Genomic DNA, 21,053 nt, shown 5'->3' on the forward strand with positions numbered 1-21,053 from the left:
ACCTATTCGAAAAAAAATTTTCGCTGACTTTTGTATAGATCTCATATTATTTATATTTTAATTTCATTTCCGGTGAAATTTCGACTGACCAGCGTTTTCAGGATATTTTGGCTTGAAACTTTTTAACGCTCTTCGTACTTTTCAGTGTTTGCTTTTTTTCTCATGTACTTTTCCGCCTATTTCAAGAAAAAAATAAGGTGGTTGGCTTTCCTTATCTTCCACAGGAAAGAGGATTTTTTTAAAATATGCTGTTTTCAAAAACCGACCGGGATTTTTTAGGTCGCCGTGGTAAATTCCCTGTACAGTTGTAAGGCATTACTCGGCTTCTCCCTGCCTGTTTTCGCACAGACACAACTGTTAGGTGTCCTAGTTTTGTGTCTGCTCAGGGGGTAGTCGCTATTAACTACACTTGTCCAACAAAATCTGGGACCTACTGTGTCATCCAGGAATCTTCCCTTTGGGAGACCCTGCAGAATCGGAAACCAATTCGAATATGGAACAATTTTGTTTTGTTCGTTGGCACAAATATCAGTCTTTACGGTGATAAAAAGTACGAAAGAGACCCAGACGATCTGGATTTTTTGCGTAATTTTTTTGTTGATCCACCCCCTTTGCATTTTGCGAAGTGGTCACTGGTCAAATTCCAGTGACCACTTCCGGAAAAAATCCAAAAATTCCAGAAAGAGTTTATCCACCAAAACAGAGTGTTTTTCCAGTTCTCCAAACATAGCGTTACTAGTTTTAGCAAAAAGAGGGTTAAAAGTACCAAACTCTGAAATTTTAATAATTGGCAACCAACTGTCTTCAACTTGGCGTTACCACGCTGTAGTAGTAGTTCTACTACCATTCGCAGAAGCCGACCCAAGAGACGGCGGTATTTTACAATAGTTGCCTTTAGGCGATAATATTTCATACACAATCCAGACACCGCATGACTGGTTTATGCACGAAGCCGCATGGTACGCACGTCAAGAAAACTTAGCCTAAATGAAGACAGTCCAAGATAAATTATCATTCATTATTTGAAACGTAGTCTGTGCTCTGGAGTACCACTAGCGTCGATCAGACTAAATAAAATCGCGGATAGGACATAACAATAAGAAGGATCATTAGAAATGCAGTGCGAACACCAGTTTTTGCTTTCGGTTTTTTCAGAAACCGATTCTTCCTCTTTTAAAGCTCGTAAACTGTCCAGAAAGGCATTGATAGTGCCGTGTGATGAAGCGGGGAAACTTGGGAAATGTAGTCCTCTTATTAGCAACTGGCTTTTCTGTAACCGTGACTATTATTCTTATTCCGTGCTGCCAGTAGTGTCCGCTCTCTTTGGACTGTTTTTAACTGGGCTGGACACTGTGTCGGATGTCATGCTGGCTCGAAAATATTTCATACAAGGGCATGTCATCTGGGGTTCCTTGACTGTGTCATTTGTTGCTTTGCCCATTGTATTTGCCCTGGGATATCGTGTTTTATACCACAATTGTAAATGGTACGAAGTGCATCCGGTTGGACCTATTTATTGGTATGTACAATTGACCGTATGTTCAACGGTCCAAGGCAAATGGCCCGGTACAGATGCAGTATACATACTTTAAATTCGTATACAATCACTGAAACAACGAAATTCTTATACAATCACTGAAACTTTCGCCTTCGCACTCCGCAATAGGTGGTGTACAGAATTATGTTATCGTAAAGCCAAATGATTTTCATTCAACCGCTTGCCCCCAGAAAGCGGCCTAAATTATTGACTCCGGCAAGTTATAATGTCTTTAAAGATTTCAACGCATTTTGTCACAGGTTATGGGTCCGTTCTCTTTGAAATGTTGTTGTAGAAGGCACTTAAAATTACTTAATACAAAGTCAAGTCTAAATCAAGTTTAACTTGGCAATACTTTCTGAATTTTAGATAGTCAAAAATTTTAAAAATGCTCCGAAATTGGTTTTGGTTTAAATTCGATAGTTTTGGTTTATATATGTATATTTTGCAGCAAAACTTTTTAATTTCCAGAAGTTTAGATAACAATAATATATAGACAGCGTTGGGCGTTAATGGCATTGGCAGCTGATATTGAAGTAAAAATGAAGTTATGTTGTGGTATCTGTAAATCGTGTTTTACCATATGCTACTTATAAAAAATCCGTATTAAAATCATGCGCGTGCTACTTTTAAGTAATCCGTAATAAAACTACTTTGTGTTATGTTAAGACGAAGAATCCACTAGCATCTTTAAATACAAATATTTTTTACAACTACGAAATTACACTCTCTTTGATCGGGCGCTGCAGGGATACATGGTAAAGTTAGGTTATTGTTTTCGTCGGAGAAGAAAATGGTTTTGTAAAACAGAGGTTATGAAGTTGACGTACAGTAAAAACTTTTATCCGGCAAACCGTCCGGACGGTTAAACATTCCGCTGTTTGTTCTAATAAACAATAGAAAACAGTGAAATTTGCTCGGCAAATTTGTTTTTAAAATTGGGCAAAAATGTTCCCCGTTTTAGACAACGTTTGTACATTAACGAGAAGTTATACCGTGTTCGTGGTCTGAGCGGCAGAATCGCTTGTGCGCGAGGCGCACAACGTTGACAACAGAACCGTTACAGCTTATAACAACCAAAATGGTTCTACTACACATCTTAAAAAGAGAATAAAATCTTTGTATGTGTTCAAGCCAAAAAATCTGGTGTTTTGTACTTTGAATTTACAAAATGTAATAACCAATTTCACTGTTTTTGGAAAAATTCAAATTTACCGTAGAAGGGGCGTATACTAGAATAGGAAAAACTCTGAGAAGAGTTTTTGTGTTTAAAGTTTGAAATACGCCCAAAATTTGCGTTTTTGTGCACCGGAAGTCACTTTATTTTTGTGTAGCGAGTTAGGAAACAGTTATTCACAAAAGCCTCGCTAAAGTTGTTAGCAAATGATTTTTCTACACACTGATCAAATTTGAGAATTTTCGGATTCTTTGGGATTTAATTTTTGATTTTACGAATTAACTTTGTCAAATCGGTCAGTAATCAGCGAAGAACTTTCTTTGTTCTGCATTTTCCATGAAACTTTCGCTTCTGCGCCTGCAGTGCCGCCACAGTCAGTTTGCACTTATAAGGAGAGAGTGGCCACCAGTGAGCGCTCACGGATCCCTGTTATGTCTTCTCCTTTGTCTTACGGCTTTGTTATTCGTGTCCTTACTGACTACACAAAGTTTTGGTCTGTTTCCTATCACACTCGTCATTGAAATGTTATTTCAATAGTGTATCTTGTTTGCTGCCAGCTGTGGTCATTCGGCTGGACGCCTCTGACCGCAGGTGGCAGCAGGGCAGAAAGATCGCCAGTCCGCCAAATTTATCATGGGTGACAATCGAAAAAAATTGATAACTTTTTTGCGACTTGCCATACTGATCTCATATTGTTCTCGATTGTAGATAAGATAGTATTCTTGCCGTATGAGCAATTTGAAAAAATCAGTTTTTCGAAACCTGACAATGGTATAACTTCTTCTTAAGCCGTAGAAGAATGATGTCCCGAATATGCCGACATACGTTATAACTTTTCCGCACCAGTATATCTGATATAAAATCGCTCTTATTGCTCATCAGAAATAATGGCCCATTCGGAATAGTTTTGTAAACTTGTTTAAGTTTTGTTAACGCATTAACAACGTTGGTTTCCCAGATGTTTTCGGGTAAGTAATATTTATGACAAAGTCAGAAAACATAGCCTTATCGCCTATACTGCTGCATTAGAAGGCCCAGCTATGCCAATAAAGGTATTACGGTGCGCGTGACCATGTGAGCAATCACAAAGAAGAAGAGCGGAAGTGCAAAACTCGCAGCTGTGTACTGGTTTAGCACACTATGGCGTTAGTGTTGCACACTGCTATATGCGAGCGTGGATTTATCAAGCGTGATACGTGAAGCCGGTGTACCACATATCTGTAGCAGTGCCCCCCTAATGTTACAAGTAGGAAGCATCAGGGAATTATTGCACTGAAAATTAAGTTCATTAAATTAACAGAATTTAAATACAATAACACTAAGGATCGTGTTTCCAATTTGAGACCTGAAAATATTTCGGAGGACCGAAGTTTTCGGAGGACCGAAATTAATTAAATCGGAGTGGCTATTTTGTTCCAGTATTTGGTGAGAAATAAACTTTTCTCTATTTTGCCCCATATACCAGGGGAGAATAGTGTTTTGCTTTCGCACCAAATGGATTTAAATAGCTTATAGTTTTCTTATATTTTCTTGTATTCATTTTCTTATCTTTCTTACGTTGTCTAATGTTGCTTATGATTTCTAATGGCCTTGATTTCTTATGTTTGGTTTTCTTATGTTTTTGTATGTTCTCTTATGTTACATTCTTATTTTTTTCTTAGTTGTGCGGCAAAATAGCAAAAAGCTGTTTTAAACCACTACAGAATACTGGGCAAAATAGTCTTACTCTGTCTTAGCCCTAATACATAAGTTAAAGTTTTGATTCCAAAATGCACCAGCGCACAAGCATTTTATTGCTTGAGCAAAAATTTTGCTCGATGGTTAAAGCCTGCGCAATACAGAACTATTTTAGTTTGCTTAGTTTATAAAAAACTGCGATCAACGCTATTTACGGTAAGGCAGCTGGGAGCCGTTTCACAATCTGAGCCCAGGTTTGTGGAGTAAGTAAAATAATACTAGCATAGTTCTGTGCATTTGTAACCTTGCTAAAAAATGGTTTTCTAAAAGCGGAAATTTAACATTGATTGTCATCAGATTTGAATACCGGTATATTCTGGAATTATTGACGCCATTTACTTATAGCCGATTTATTTCGCGCAGTTCGCACATAGTCTACCAGTTAGAAAATAACTTTGTATTTGTGAGTTTTTAACTTTGTATCTTTTGCATTTGGTAACTGTGAGGTATACTATGACATTGCATATGAAAGACGCGATATCGTCCTTAGCGACCGCTGTCCTTACGCTGATGTCCATACGTGGCAGCAGATTTAGTTGCTATTTTATCGAGCTACGATTCACGAATAAAGCGGCACTATTCCCACATATACCACAGTAACCCATCGCTTATTTATTCCGCTCAATTTGCGTAGGGTCTACCAGTTATTTTATACAACTGCCCAACTTGGTTGCCCGGGGCTGTGTTGCAGCAAAGGAAAAAATCTTTTACCGCGCGCCTTAGTCAACTCCGTAAAGAAATCAGAAGCCCAGGTTCCAATTCGTGGGGGTTATTATTTGTTATTATCTTTTTTACCTGCTTATTCGTGCCGATTAGGTCTGGCAGGTGAGTGTTTTTACTGTGGTCAAAAGTTCAGATGCATGAATGGCGTCTATACGCAAAAACCTTATGTGTAGTTCAAAGTTCGTTCAACGTATGAGTAATTCAAAGATTGGTAATTGCGTCAATCGAGCATACTAAAGATGTGCTTGTTTTCTGTTCGTGTTTTTTGTGTAGGTCAGTGCGAATAATCCTGATAAACCTGAAACAGCGCAAATACGGACATTTCGAAACCCCTGAAGAAGCAATCAAATTCGCCCAAGCGTCAAGGGAAATGATGATATGTCAAGAGAGAAAAGATTATAGTTTTGCCGACGAAAAGTATCTGGAGTCATATCCGCAACTGGTTTTGCAAGCACATGTTGTAGCCGATTATCTTATCCCTTTTCTCACCGAAAACGCTAATATTCAGCATCTTCACTTGGAATACGCTAGTTCGGAAATCTGTATTTCCATCGTGACATCGGTACTTTCGGTGCTCAGCTACGAAGCGCTTGTGATTTTCGACAATATGGTGTCCATTAAAGTTGATACGTTGACAGTACCGAATATGCTGCGAATTGGCCGCATGATTCTTGATGCGATGTACCTGGGACCGAGGCTGATGTGCATGGTCTGTTTATTTGCAGTTGAACCGAAACACATTATTATTCCAGCATTTTGGATTGTGCATATGGCAGGTGCCTATGTTACATTATCTTTCTTACCCAAATCTCCGGAAAGCAAATACAAATTACCATACCGGTTTCGAAAACATATTCTATTAGATGCCTTTCGCGGTTACTATAGTATGCAATCGACGTGGATTAATCTTTCTCGAACGGCAGCAATAAGCATTTTGCTGCCACCTTCTCTGAGTTGGAAGGAGACATTGTTTACAGCGGCTGTATCAGAATATTTAGTCGAGCGGGGTATGCTAAAAGATGGACCAAATGTTAATGAAATGAATTACACTCGCATCATCTGGAAAACGAAATGGTTTTTATATGTTTCCCTGTTCCAGATTCTAGAGAGTTTGGTGATACTAGCGATTTGGTTGTACTGTCATTTCAACGTGATAACACTGCGTTACGAAATCGCAATACCGGTTACGATTACCTTTCTGCTGTTATTGCGGCCGTTGATGGAAATCCTCCAGACTCGTGTGTTCACTCCGGCAGATCGAGATAGGTGCTCCAGGTATACCGGTAAGACTAGTTTTGCCTTTATATAAGTGCGAGTACAAATTTGACAATGTGTCTCGCTTTACAGGTCTTATTTTTCCACATTCAATGATTTCGGTGGGAACTGACATGGTTATGACTTACCAAAAACTGCTAGAAGTGCTTCGAAATGTGGAATCGTGGTTGCACGACAACGAAAAAGAAGATCCTGACAGCAGGCGACCAATAGAAAACTTGAACAGTTTTCAGTGTTTCGGCGCACGTAAACAACTGTTGGAAGCCCTTGTCAAAATAGCGGCACTTTCTGATTTATATAAAATTGCCTCTCTTGATCAGCCGCTGGAATGGAATTCGGATCGCGTTGATGAAGTCTGTCGAGTTTTCGAATACATGCGCTTAAGCAATCAAGCCAAGGATTACTCACTCGAACTGACGAAGAATGTTCGCGTTGATTTACTCGCGGATTGGAAACTCCTTACCGAGGCAGGGCGCGTACTGGTAGCCATATGCTTTAAGCACGACGGAAGAGCTGAAACAAGCGCTCACGAGCAAATGGCGACCGACCTCGCATTTATCTTGCAATCAATAAGCCGTAAGTACATAATTTATTTTTTCTTACAATATTATAAAGTTACCAACTGTTGCAGTAACTTGGTATCTTCAACAATCATCCCGCTTACTGCTGTGAGTTAAATTACAGGCCGCACGGAAGCTTGGAGGGTTGCGATCATGACACTTTTAAATCATCAAGTTCTTGCCGCGGAATTCCACAGAGAATTATTTCTCGAAAATGTCCATTATCACCTAGGCAAGGTTTTCCAATATAATAAACTCGTAATAAAAAACGATGACGCATGGCGAGCGCAAGAAGGTATAAAGCTACCAAAATTTGATTTTACACCTAAACGGAAAGGGGATAATCAGCATCCACGCTGACCGTACTGCGTCACCGAAACGGACGGACGTCGTCGGACTACCACGTATTTCCCTCGGCACTAGTCTATGAAATCCTTAAAGTGTGCGAAGCAAGATATATTAACACAAATATTTTTGCCACTGCTCTTACACCAATGAAATGCTCTAAATAAGTTCTTTCGAGAGTGTCTCGCTTACGAGTTACGCTGCTGCTTTCCTAATTTGCTATATTACGGTCATGCATGGTTCCCTTACTCTACATGGGTATCTAAAAATTGGATTTTGTTAGCTAGTGTTATCTCTACTTTGCCACGTTTGTTCTCTGAAGTATTACTAATCAAGCGCTCAGCGCTACGTTATGTTTTTTGCTTTGCCGTTATTCAGTAGAAAGGATCCATTATATCTGATGATGCAGTGAACGATGTTTTGAATTTTTATTTTATTTGAGTTTGTACGTTCTAGCGAAACATTATTGTGTTGATTAATCCAGGAAAACCGGGTACTCGAAGGGATGTGACTACAGTTTTGCAAAATTGGCAGTCAGGGATAGAAAAATTCAATTAAGAGAAAAATGTTTTTTTTCAGAATTTTAGCGACCATAGGTCAAGCAGGAGATGCCCATGTCGGCCTAACACGCATGGTAACCATGTTGCGTCCGACATGTTATTTATTACCGTTTATAACAGCTGATAGAAAAATCGCACAGAGTATGCCAATAGCTCAAACGATAGATCTCAACGAGTGCTTGAATACACAAGCATTGCGATGGTCATCAAGATGATAAGTGGTCAAGGAAAACGTAAAAAACAAAGAAAGCACTAATATGCCCCAGTACATTAGTGCTACTTGAATATTTCTTAACAGTTGGTCACCTCTGCTCTACGTTTTGGTCATCGGCCTCAACTTGAATCACCGTTTGAATTACGTGTACAGTGGTAGAGATACTATATCGGTTGTGCAACCGAAAGGGATAGGCGAGATAAAGAACAGGAAGCATGGTTGACATAATGACCATCGTTAATAGGCTGCCGGCCGGTGGCCAATTCTTCAATGTTCCACAAAAAACCAGTTATTCAGATTCATATGGAAGTATAGTGTAGTAAGGTCAGCAAAGCTCTGCCAAAAACCTATTAAGTGTGTCTTTACAAGGCAACAAAATTCAGTATTTGGAAAGGAAAACACAATTTCTAGCCGTTATATTTACCGTTTTGCACAGATTCATTTTAAAGGTCACGAGCGTTCATGAACCGGAAGGTCCAAATAGCTCGCTTGATGCAAATGTAGAAGCTGAACAAGCAGAGCATTAACGCAAGAATAATAACTTGTGCAGGGATATCTCAGTCATGACGAGTCTAATTCACATAAAATTTCCAAAGAATGTCCGACTTTTCCCAGGAAGAACGGAGTAGCCAGGGGTCCAGGTTGCAGTATATGGCGATAATGGCGTTCCACATACAAGCACATGAACTGCACAATCTTCTGTGTGTTATATGTATTGTACAATGGACTACCGGAAGTGACTTAACGCTGGAAAATTATTATAGTCGATACAGCCGACGTTGAGTCACTTTTGCAGTCGATTGGAGATAATCAGGGTAGTATGGGAAATAATTGTTTCAGGGCCACCGAGAACAGTCATTGCATAATTTTTTGCATTTTCTTCACACGAATTATAATGGAGTTTAGTCGAAAATCACGTTTTTCGGATTTCCGGTCTGTGCTGACCAGGAATCACTTTTCTGACCACAGTGTTCAAATCAGTCAATGAAACCTTTTATGGGCTTTATTTTGATAGCTCATTGTACCGTGTACGATGCTTCTGCCAATTGATATAAATTTTTAACAAAATATAATTTATTAGTACCCTGCCCAACCGTGTCAAAAACGACATGGTATTTTCATTTGACCAGCACTGACCAGTGAGCGTTTTTCTCCGAACGTTGTTCCGGTTTTATATAGAGTTTATCAGTTACTTCTTTTGTATTTTTTTGGTAGTTATCTGATACGGATGCGGCTGTGCAGGTAAGCAGGACCTCCGAGAACTCCGTTTGGTCGGTTTTGACCATGTTTGGTCACTATCTGGACATTACGGGCATAGCGGAGCTAACTGTTATTCATTCTAAACTGTTGTCTAACATTTGTCCTTTACAATAAAACAATTAAACACTACCTACGACTATAATTACGGATTAGAGAGAAGAAGTCTTCCACCATGTCGGCTTAGCACGCATGGTGTGGAACGGGTTAAAGTTTTGGTTTATGGAGTAAATTGCTGGCCTGTGGCAGTTTGTAATTGTAATCGTCCTGACTTTTCCTGATGAGAGATACCGTAACAGTCGTAGTATGGCATCATGGGCCGTATCACAGCCACATTGAGCTCCAGTAGTGACTCAGCCAGTGCGTTTTTATACCTATTTTCGATAATCAGGCTTCTAAAAGTTCTGAAGCATTGACATTATTGGTAGTAGGCTACAAGATGTTACTGCAGCGCTAGTTTCCTGTTGCACTAACGATGACTCAAGCCATCTGTGCTCTTATCGGTAAACTCCGACCAGAAGCTTCGCTTCCTTGTCGGCTAGCATTCGGAACTCGGAAGAACATACGGGATGATTTTCTTAAGTCGACGTTATTGTGAATTGTTAACAGCATCGCGACATTTTGCCGAGGATAATTAGCCGCAGGACAATAGGTTGCGAACACTTCGCCGCAATTTTATCTCGCCCACGTATGTAACCGGCAAATACATCCGGACGGTTTTGCCGGTTACATATGTATTTCTGCTTTATTGTGGAACAAACCAGAGATTACCATGGCTTTGACGTCTAACACGCGAAATTCATAGTGTAATCGTGTCCGGAATGCGAAAAACGATAAAGTGCAGGAACTAGGTTCTTGCTGTAACTTGCAGCACAATAAGCCGGAAGGCCATTGTCTGATCAATGAGTGCCGCCGGCAGAAAGGTTTACGCATTCTGGCAGCATGGTTTACGTTTGTTTATGTTTGTTTAATGAGCCTAACGTTTACAACGATCAGGAAAAAAACCTGCACGAGGTTGCAGACTAACATACAAGATTAGCTGCCGCAGTAAAGGACAGCCACGCACAAAATTCATTGCAATATCGCACTCACAAAAAGTCATACGTGCTACTATATACATCATTTAAACGTGAAAACAAGAGATCATAATGGTCAACAAACAAATTAGTACACCCATTCTCGGACAAAAACATTAGAAGGCCAGATTTCAGGTGGGAGAATTTTTTCAGCGTCATCCTTGAATATTCCAATTCGATCAAACGACGTTGTGCGCTTATCTCCTCGAGAGGGAATAAATTAAATCTCTTAAGAGCTCGTAAGTGCCGGAGTCAATCCGGGGTCGTTCTGGTCAGGTAGTAGGTTGTTGTTGGAGACCGCCGTCTGCGGCAAATTAGGTTCACGACGTCCATATTCGGGTTTGTGTTAAATGGACATGACGAAAATTCGGTGAGGTTCGTTTTAGTCCTAAAGGGCCGTTGTCGTGTCAATTTACAATTTACGATTTACGGTGAGCTATGTCTTTTATTGACATCCCTCACATTACGGTTTCCATGTGATGCTCCTAAGAATATATTCGTATCTTCTTGAGGCCCACTGAAGCCTGTTTGGACTACCCTATAGGATCTCAACGCCGGTGCGGTTGCTTCGTCCGGTAAACCAAACTTTTTACGCGTGTACACTGACCATATCCGGAGACGGGAACAGCACGGCACAGCCGGGAACGGCAGCACAGTCGGGAACGGCAGCACAGCCGGGAACGGCAGCACAGCCGGGAACGGCAGCACAGCCGGGAACGGCACTTCATGGAAAGGCACTTCATGCAGCTCTACGGGCTTTTTCCCGCGTAGAGCTGCATAACTTCCTAAGTGGCTAACTTCGAGATAGCCGAGGGGTGCATTCTACAGGGGCAATGATATCCGCTCCCTTGTCGGCTAGCATTCGGAACTCGGAAGAACATACGGGATGATTTTCTTAAGTCGACGTTAGTGTGAATTGTTAGCCGGTGTCGGTATGGCGCTCCTTCTGGCAAACAGCTACGATGGAGCAGAAAACTCAACACACCAGATTATCAACGCTATCAGATTATGCTCCTCCGCCAAGCACAGAAATTACGACGTACTGTACTATCTTGGCAATGGAAAGCCATGTCCATCTCCTGATTTTGAAAAGACTGCTGAGGATGCGGCAATTTGCGGTTACCACGTGCGGACCTCCTTCAGACAGCCTTTTTCCTTTCCGGATATCCCAATTGAGAGCTTCCAATCGGGTAAACACGTGGCGACAAAGTGTCGATAACGGTATTGGGATACGGCCGAGGAATAACAGGAAATAACAGTGAAGCGATGCGATTGAAGCGGGAAAGGACTGGCGCCTCCCGGCAGTCTGGTAGAGCGCTATACTTGCTACTGTTCGTCGTGCGTGGTGTGTTTACCGCACTAATCAGTGCGCTTACGTTCGACTCGTACTGTAATTAGCGCTCGCCTGTTTAACTGTGAACGCGACGCAACCGACCGACCTAGATATCCGGACCGACCAGGACGTCCAGACGGTTTGGTCGTCAAACCGGTCACAACGGCCAGGGACCAAAAACGTTCACCGTTCATTTTGCCCACCAAACCTTTTTGCGCTTTTGATACGCTAAACATGTGAAAGTTTTTTTCAGCGGCACACTATGGACTGAGCACCAAATACAGCCGAACAGCACGGTGTACGCCCAGACTGACAAAAAAATTTGATCGGAGCACGAATAACGCCAATATACCCAGTTGTTGAGGGGGTAATCTTTCGCGCTGGAGGTGCTTTTAATGAGCCCGGTCCGTTCAGTGAGGGAAAATCCCATCAGTTACCAGAAAGAATGTCCACTCGCCAGTCAGATGAGAAAGTAAACTGGCTCAGCAATTGTAGCAGGGAACGCCTTTGCGATCAACCGTGTCTACAGCTGTAAGACGGCGGATGATAGTGAGATCGAACGTTTGAGGCAGAAAGGGATTTTGCGATCTCAGGAAAATAATCCCGTAGAACCTAGAGACACACTGAATCCTGTTATTCCTCACTTTCTCTTTGCAAGAAAAAGCAGTTTGTTTTCGCTAGCGCGGTGCAGCGGCAAGCCTGGCACCGTGCGGAATGTCGATCGTAGTCTCCGTCGGAGGGAATCAACCAAAATCGCCTTGTTTCCACGAGGACCACAAGTCCGGCTTAGAGGTATATTTCTTGACCGATGATCGAACGGAAACTATATTTCCGGACCGGGATAATTCCGAAGTGATACCTCCTTATTTGTCAAAGCAGAACGACAGTTTCTATCTCCCATCACCCAGAAGGATGTTCATAACAGGAAAGCGATATAATCGACTCGTTACGATTGGATCGGACTTAATCATAATCATACGTAGCATTCCAGCTGCTAACTGGACCTTGACCCAATAGGCCTCGGTCACACTATCCGTTATAAAAACGGTACTCGTACGGGACGAGCGAAGAACTCCGGACGGTGGAGCTCGGACTCGACCAAAGCAAAAAAGCCCCGGAAGTATGTACCCAGAGTCGGATAAACTGAGAACACCCCATACAGGTCCGGGAATCCAGTGATCATAGGCAACCACGACTTCTTACCGGACTGGATACATGCAGCCCGTTTTGCCGGCTATTAGTGGAACCCTAACCCAATAGTATCGGCCAAAATATCCATTACAGCATCGGTAACCGCACTCAACTCCAAAACATACGGAACGACCTTTGAGCCAGTCTGTTCCGGATGACGTTATTAACCAGGCTTACCGGACGGCGCAGATCGCAGTAAGCCAGTAACCACCGGACTCAACACAGAATCGGATGTGATCCTTTTATGATTAATTTTGACTAATGTACAGATAAGTCGATTAGCTGGATTGACCTCAGTGGTTTTATGACCACATATCGTGCAGCTCGATGCTGGTTATATGGTAATTGAGTATAACAATATGAGAGCCATCTATCCGTTAATTGCAGATTCTGTACTCGTACCAGAGGAGCGATCCGCGTCCGTGTGCGCAGAATGGGGATCGAGAGGGGACTCGGAGGAGCTTGAGCGAGTTGGATGTACGCAAATTGAGTAAAATTGGTCTGCATATGTCAGAAGACGAGGAAGAACAAGATGTACTTCAAAATGATACGGGATCATCACGATTCGGGTCGGCCAAGTTTACCTTTGCCTTTTCTTTGCCTTTGCCTTTTCACTTTGCCTTTTTCAAGATTACCTTTACCTTTGCCTTTGCCGCCGCGAACACCTTACCGTCATAATTAGCCTTCCCAAAATGCCATTTGAAATAACCTTTACCGTCGGTTATAACCGTTACATGACGGACCACAGTCAAACACTTTACCGTTTCTGGGCTTTATTGACACTTATGCAGTTTGTTATAGAACGATATCAGACTTCGTAAACATCGTAAACAAAATACTGAGGTAGTTTTTAGCATAAAAAATTTATTCAAGATAAGTTAGCCGTTATAACCACTAATTCGCACTTCAGTATTTACATGGGCATTATTCCAGGTAAATGACAAACCGTAAACATGCACGTAAGAATTTACAGGGCCTTATTCCGGGTAAATTAGCCATCATCAGGTGGATTAAAAATTACAAGTGGAAACCATTATCTCACAGCTTTAAGATTTGCGCTTCAGTTTATAATTACAAATCCTCAAACTAAAATGTGTTCTAAAACTACCGTTCCCAGCGCAGTAAACTGTGCTTTAAAAGCGAAGGCCGTCGCGAAACATTTTTGCGTATTCTTTTTCGTTGTCCGCGGCATCCACAAACCATTTTCCGTCAAACATAACACTGAATCCACTGACAGGGTTAAACCCTTTGTGTCGCTTGCCGATGCACGATACTTGCATATGATAATGACGGATGTGCTTTTCCGTCGCATCAGTCGTACCTTGTTTGTAGTCTTTCTCATTTCGTATAACCACAAGGCCGAGGTGCGGAGGTGACTTCACCAGCAGCTGACGGCACCCAGCGCATTTGATATTAGTATTAGCGTTCGGTGGCAGTTTCGTGATCCGAAAAGGCTCCTCTTTATACTCTCGTGCCCAAACGGGACCCTCTATAAACGTAGCAGAACATGTAACCGCATTTAACAGGTATCTGAATTTACATTTTTTGAAATTACTTGAATCAAAAATTACCTTTTTCCAGCTTTTCTGGGGCAGGCATTCCGGACGTAACGGCGTCCTCATCAAACCGAAGGCGCTTTGCCGCGGAAAACAATTCAAGGGTGTCATCCCATTCTCGGCCATCACGCTTGGTGTGACCCGTCCCACGATACTTTGCCCTTTCAAAGCCAGGTTTGCTTCCGCCGTCTGGAGATACGCTCAATGGCTGCGCAGAAGTAGCCCACTGAATGATGCGTGCTACTGCATTTGACTTGGCTGCCACAGCTATAACGTGCCGGCAAAGCTTTTTGGGCCCGAGGCCAGTAAACTCTCCACATGAGCAAGACGACCCTCCGGATTCCAGTGTAATTTCAACTTTGTAATGCGCTTTGCTGTCATCCGATACAACGATGTAAGAAACAGTGCCAGACACCTGTGCGGGCTTTGTGTTCATGCGGCCGCAGATTTCGTCGGCTTCCAGGAGCGCTCGCGCCTCGCTCCATCTGCCCATGTATGTAATCGGCAAACCAGACTTTTCAAAGGGGGGCAGAAGCTTGTCCACAATACTCGATACGGCTGATTGAGCTGTCACTGGCACTGCCTGTACCATGCAGGACAATTCACCCGGATCACACCCAAAAAATTCCACCATTCTGGCTTTTACATAATCTTGATCATGGGCCATCTCCGGAATAATCGACAGCTGAGCTGATAAAAATTCTGCCAGCATTAAAGGACCATGATCAAACAATGCCATAGCTAGCTCTTCTTTCTGGTCTTTAGGCAGCTGAATGGAAAGGCTTTTTCAAAGGCGTTAATGAGGGCCTTCTCGCCGTCCTTAACGAAAGGAAATCTTTTTTGCTGTAGATTCTATCCATGTTCTTCAAGCTGAGTTGCAAGAAACTCGGCAAACTTAGCGTATGAGGCTTCAGTCTGGCATTGCGTAAACATCACTGGACCGGCTAACAACGTCTTGGATCCTGTTCCACGATTGACAATGCCGTCGACACTGATTGTGGTCGTCACAACGTAGAAGTTATACATCTTAAAAGTCACATCGATCTGGAGAGGATTATGGTCTGTAACAGAAAACGACCTTCTATTTCATCTATAACGCGGCGAAAGGGCTAATATTTTTACGTCTTTGAACGCAGTATTGCTTCCTTAAAAGTGACCACAATAATATATAGCTTGTTACCACAAGCGCCATTTACCGTTTTGTGCTATCAGCGACAGCAAATAAGGAGTGCTCACAATATAGTTGACCTTTGCTCCATCCGATTCAAATTCACAGGCCACCATGTTAACATTTTCGGCTAGGCCAGTCATATCCAGTCTGACACAACGTTTTGCCGTCTTAGTCCTCTGACGTATGAGACAAATCGCTTGCCGCCACTGTGTCGGTAGTATGGATTAACTGCATTGTCCGCGCGTGTGGAGCATGTTGCAGCGGCTTGATGATATACTGCGGAAGCGCTGGCCGCTTTCCCATGGTGTGAACTAGCGATGATCTGTTTCACACCGTTGCCAATTGACCGCGGCTGGTATTGCTTCTCGACAGATAACTGGTGTGGCGTGGCTCCGTTTTTCCACAAATACATTACGAGGACAAATTGGCCGGTCTTCATTTCCGCGATTAGACTTCATCTCATCAAATGCCATTGGGCTCTCGAGGAGATTTTCAGTTCCGGTTTCGTCGCCAAGTGTGAGCTCATCTAGCCTGAGTTCATTGAGATCGTCATATGTGATCCTCGACTGTTCGTTGAAATCGGTTGTGGCCAGGTTCTCCTTCTTATCCTGCTCAGATATGGCAGGGCTGGCATCTTTTGTGATGTCCGGTCCGTTTCCGTTGCCCGTTCCGAGCTCGTTCCTTCTTTGGTGACCTCCTGGTTCACCTCACTGCTTCCCGCCGCAGGCGCGGGAGATCGTTTGAGATCAACACTGGAGCTCTCCTGATGCTCCGCCGCCTCAAGCGCCTTCTGATAGGTGCTCTCTGAACCTCGCAAGTCCTTCCTCGCAAAGGTTGTGGCAGCTCGAGTGGTACGATGATGTACCACTGGACGTGAGTATGAGTTAAAATCATTCCCATAAGGTTTAGGTGCGCCTTGCTGTGAGCCTCGGGAGCCTCGGCTTCCCTGGCTGCTTTTAGAAGTCGGTTCGATGATGTCTTTGTCCATGATGATCCAACAACTGTGACGCACCTGTCAATATTGCTCACACACACGTTATAATGAGATCGTTTAAGTCCCTGAGATCACCTTACAGCTGATCAAATTCGATCGTCCGTTTTTAAAGGTCACTTTTTCGACAAAAAGATCGAGAGGTTTGTCTCAAAATGAATTGCTTCAGCTGCTGATATCAATTAAACTGTTAAAAGATCGTTTTCGAGTTCGTATTCAGTTCATATAGATGATTTCTGCTCGTTGGTAAAGGTCACTATCTGATCTGATCTGAGGTCAAAGGTGACTGATGAGCTCGATCTGATCGATCTCAGAGATGGTCACTTTTTGGTCAACTCGCTTCAATTACAAACAGCTTCTTTTAACTGAAATTAGACCACTTACGATGAGAAAAGTTCGATTTAACTGCTGGGGAGATCGTTATGAGATCGTTTAGCTCAATTTTACCAGTAAAAATTTTGACCAATCTGAGTTCGTTTAGCTGACCAATCACGTGTGCCTGTTAAAATTTTCTGACCTGCCTGACGTCACAGGTCGACGGCCAGACTTGCGCGCCGTGTGCAAAAACTCCGCCTCTGTCTAGCTCAGCTCAGTATCCACCAATAAGAATTGAGCTTTTTACGCCTCAACCAATCCAATAATTAATAACGGTTTTACCTGTCTACCGTTCCGATTCCACGAAAAGATGATCCGGTTTTCTTCTCTGTTTTCTCCGATCCCGCGCAGCCGTATTCCGTACGGTTGTGGAGCCTTCATTATCCGACCTTTTCAGCCTTCTGCTGGGCTTGTCAAGCCTACCAGCAGGTCGCTCTACAAACTTTTGATGGAGCGCATTTACTGACTCTTGGCACCTCCTTCGGTGCTGCCAACTCGTGGCTTCTCGGCGCTGGTGCCCGACAGCCTTGACCCCTACAGGGGGTGCCCGCTGCCTAGCAGAGGAAACAGCACTAACTCTCCGACAGGAGAGTTTCGCACCGCAGCCGTCTGCCGTCTGACTGGATGTGCACGACGAGTTCTCCTACAGGAGACTCTCTAGTCAGTGCTGCCTTTGATGTTGGCAATCCGATCGATGAGTGCGCCTTGATCAGATGAAGAAACCAGTGCATTACTGGTGCGATGAGATCGATATTGATCCAGATCACTAGGGCCGTTCGCCAACAGATCAATGTGGCCGTTCGCCAGACAAATAAACAATTCAACCCAGAAACCGTCTGTTCACGGCTCTGCTAACATGTTACCGTGGACTCAGGATGAATCCAGGACAGAGACCCAGACTGACAGGATCCTGTGTAGCGTGCTATGCTATCGGCTATGGATAAATGTGCAACAAACGACATCCAGCTAGCATGAGAACACTTTACTGACTGACTGAACAACTGACTGAACAACACTCATCGGAGAGCCAAATCCATCACGCTCTCAGCCGCGCTAGGCGCCACCCACTTGGGTGCAAACTATGAACGGCTTTAGGCGTCAGCCAATCAGAAGAGACACAACACAGACAAGCCATGCAGCGCAGCGCCATGGTTGAAGTTAAATGCCAGTGAAGCCATGGCTCACACTATTATTTGCTATGAGAAACTGATACGACAAATTAAAAATCCAAAATGTTTGCTATGTTGTAATTTATTGCCGCAGTAATAACGAAATGAAAGCAATAATTTCGTAAACGTGCACGCAGAAGATACAACAGCGCTAGAAATTCCGAAAATGGTAATGTGTTTGACGGTATTCTGTTATGCAACTGTGAGCGGGGGTTCTTTAGCGTTCACGCTCGTGACGCTACTCGCCACTGGATAACGTGTCTGTGTTGTGCTTCGTTTTGATTGGCTGAGAAGGCTATAGCCGTCCATTGTGTTGTGCCTTGTGGGCAGGACTTAGCCCACGTGCGGAGCAGCATGGATTTGGCTCTCCGATCGATGTTCGCGCTGTGTGGCGCAGTGTTGATTTTCGCTTGTCGAAACTTTCAATATTCATTAAAAGTTAGCAATTAGCTGTGCGGCTTCGCGTGTTATTCGCTGCTCGCAATACTTTACAGCATTGCTCACTACGCGGAATCAGTTCAGTTCTGGTTGCCGTATATAGATCATTCTGATCTATCATAATATGGTAGCAGATCGTTAACGGTTCTCAACTAATCTAATTTCAATTGATTTAATTGTCAGGCAAATCTGGCCTGTTATTTGTTGTCAAGCAAATCTGGCCTGTTTACCAGTAAAGCACTGGTGTGTGTGCGGAATAGCAACGCGCAAACACCACAAGCGGTGCAACTTCCACGTCGACGGATTACCAGCCTTGGCGTCGGTGCAGCGTCTCCCGAGGGGACCTGTGCTGTAACCAGCGCTGAGCAAGAGTGCAAGAGTTTCAGACGGCGGGTAGTGTCGGTGCAAGTATCTCCAGACGGAGAACTTGCGCTGTAACTCCTGCTACGCGGCGAGCATCCCACAAAGGGATCAAGGCCGTGGGCCACAGGCGGCGAAGCGCTAAAAGGGACGCACGGATCATCGGTGAAGTAAGACTCCACCAAACTGGTGTAGAGCACCTTGCTGTTGCTACGGCAGTCAGCCGGCACAGCACCTAGTAGGAAGGCGCCACAACCGCTACGGAAAAGCGGCAACGCGGGAGCGGAGTGTGGAGAAGAAATTTGGATCATCTGGAGCGTTTTTCGTGGAACGGACGGGAAACAGGTAGAAAACCCGTTATTAATTTTCGGATTGGTTAGCTGGTAAAATTCGCAATTTTCATTGGTCCTCGCAGAGCTGAGTATAGACGTATGCGGAGTTTTGCACACGGTGCGCATGTCTGGTCGTTGACCGTGACGTCAGGTAGAATAGAATTTTAAACGGAGAAACGTGATTGGGCGGTTATAAGAGCCGTGATTGGTTGAAATTTGAACTGAATAATTTGAGCCAGCGGACCAATAGGAATGAAGTAAACAACTTTATGGGGATTTTCCACAGATTTCAATGGGAACTGAATAATTTGAATTGAGACGAGTTATTTGAATTGGAAAGTGACCTTTTGAGTTGAGCTGAATGGGAAAGTGACCTTTGAGATAAGAACGTGACCTTTAACATTCGAAAGTGACCTTTACTATAAAGTTTCAAGTGACCTAAAATAAAATTAAATGACCTTTTAAGTGACCTTTAAGATCTGAAAGTGACCAACGGGGACCTTCAGCGCAGAGAATTTGAGCTTTGTATCGGTTCAGCGATACTAACTGCTGTAGAATTTTGTTTCCAAACGTGTCAGAAACTGTAAAACGGGTTTCGAAGTTTTGTCTGAAAAGTGACCTTTAGGGCAAACCTCTCGAAGTTTTGACCAAAAAAGTGACCTTTAAACGGAACTTGGTCAAATTTTTTCAACCGAAAAGTGACCTTTACAAAGGACTTAGAAAAATTTCGCAAAGTAAAAAGTGACCTTTAAGGCTACTGAATATACCGTATTAATTACGTGTGTGTGAGAACAATTGACAGGAGCGTCCCAGTTATCCGATCAATATGGACAAAGAAAAGAAAAGCGTGGAACCAATATCGACTGGATCAAACAGCAGTCAGGGAAGCCGTGGCTCCCGTGGTTCACAGCAAAGCGCGCCGAACCCCTACAAGATTGACCGTCACCCGTATACTCGGGCAGTTGAACACGACAGAAGCACCCGAGCGCCCAAGGCACCCACAAGAAATGACTCGCGGGGCTCTGATAGCACTTATCAGAAGGCGCTCGAGGCGTACGCTAACCAGGAAAGTTCCAGCGACGACTAGAAGTATACCCCCGCGTCCGCGGCGGGAGGTAACGTGGTGAACCAATCAAAGGTCACCGAAGAAGGAAAGTCTTCGGAAAAAGGAACAGAAGCAGGTGGCACATCACAGTTGGATGTGGCCGCTGCTGGAACAGATGAGCAGGCTAAAAAAGTGACCCTGACTCAAACGGAAGAGAAGAACACAAAGGTCACTGAGGAGGAACTGAAGGAACTCGGGTTGGATGACCTTTCGCTCAATGATAAGGCAATGGGCGATGACCTTTGGGCAACTCCAATGTTGTCGGACGAATCCAACGAATCGTATTTTACGGACGATGAAACGACAATGAACACGTCTTTCCAGAAAGCGATGAGAGAAGCTGACCGAGCAGAAGGGATGACCCCATTCAAGAACATCCCCGAACATCTAATTGAATGAACACAAACAGGAAAGGTCATAAATGTACGACCACCATCACCAAATAGCCCCACGTCAACTCTGAAGAAACGCATTCAGGAATTGGAAAATGAACTTAGCACCAAGGACGGGCAGGCGAACAAACGGAAGAAAGAATACCAGGAAAGACTGATGTCACTCGAGACTCGGTTAT

The 21,053-nt window shown here is 43.5% G+C and overlaps 1 protein-coding gene across 1 annotated transcript; it reads left to right on the forward strand.

Moving 5' to 3' along the window:
* Nucleotides 1–1,049: 1,049 nt before the first annotated feature.
* LOC129581588 (uncharacterized) lies at nucleotides 1,050–20,881 on the forward strand. Its single transcript, XM_055472765.1, has 4 exons — nucleotides 1,050–1,519; nucleotides 5,448–6,181; nucleotides 6,274–6,308; nucleotides 20,573–20,881. Exons 1-4 carry the CDS (start codon nucleotides 1,116–1,118, stop codon nucleotides 20,879–20,881), a joined length of 1,482 nt encoding a protein of 493 aa, XP_055328740.1. The 5' UTR covers nucleotides 1,050–1,115.
* The last annotated feature ends 172 nt before the right edge of the window (nucleotides 20,882–21,053 follow it).

Source organism: Paramacrobiotus metropolitanus, unplaced genomic scaffold (genome assembly GCF_019649055.1).
Source record: "Paramacrobiotus metropolitanus isolate TYO unplaced genomic scaffold, Prichtersi_v1.0 Parri_scaffold0000001, whole genome shotgun sequence".
Taxonomy (NCBI): Eukaryota; Metazoa; Tardigrada; class Eutardigrada; order Parachela; family Macrobiotidae; genus Paramacrobiotus; species Paramacrobiotus metropolitanus.

What these genes read in the sequence shown, in the direction of transcription:
- LOC129581588 (XM_055472765.1), top strand. Translation starts at nt 1,116, where the DNA reads ATGCAGTGCGAACACCAGTTTTTGCTTTCGGTTTTTTCAGAAACCGAT. An exon ending in CCGGTTGGACCTATTTATTG is followed by an intron (nt 1,520 to 5,447) that starts GTATGTACAATT and finishes TTTTTTGTGTAG; the next exon opens with GTCAGTGCGAATAATCCTGA. An exon ending in AGAATATTTAGTCGAGCGGG is followed by an intron (nt 6,182 to 6,273) that starts GTATGCTAAAAG and finishes TCCCTGTTCCAG; the next exon opens with ATTCTAGAGAGTTTGGTGAT.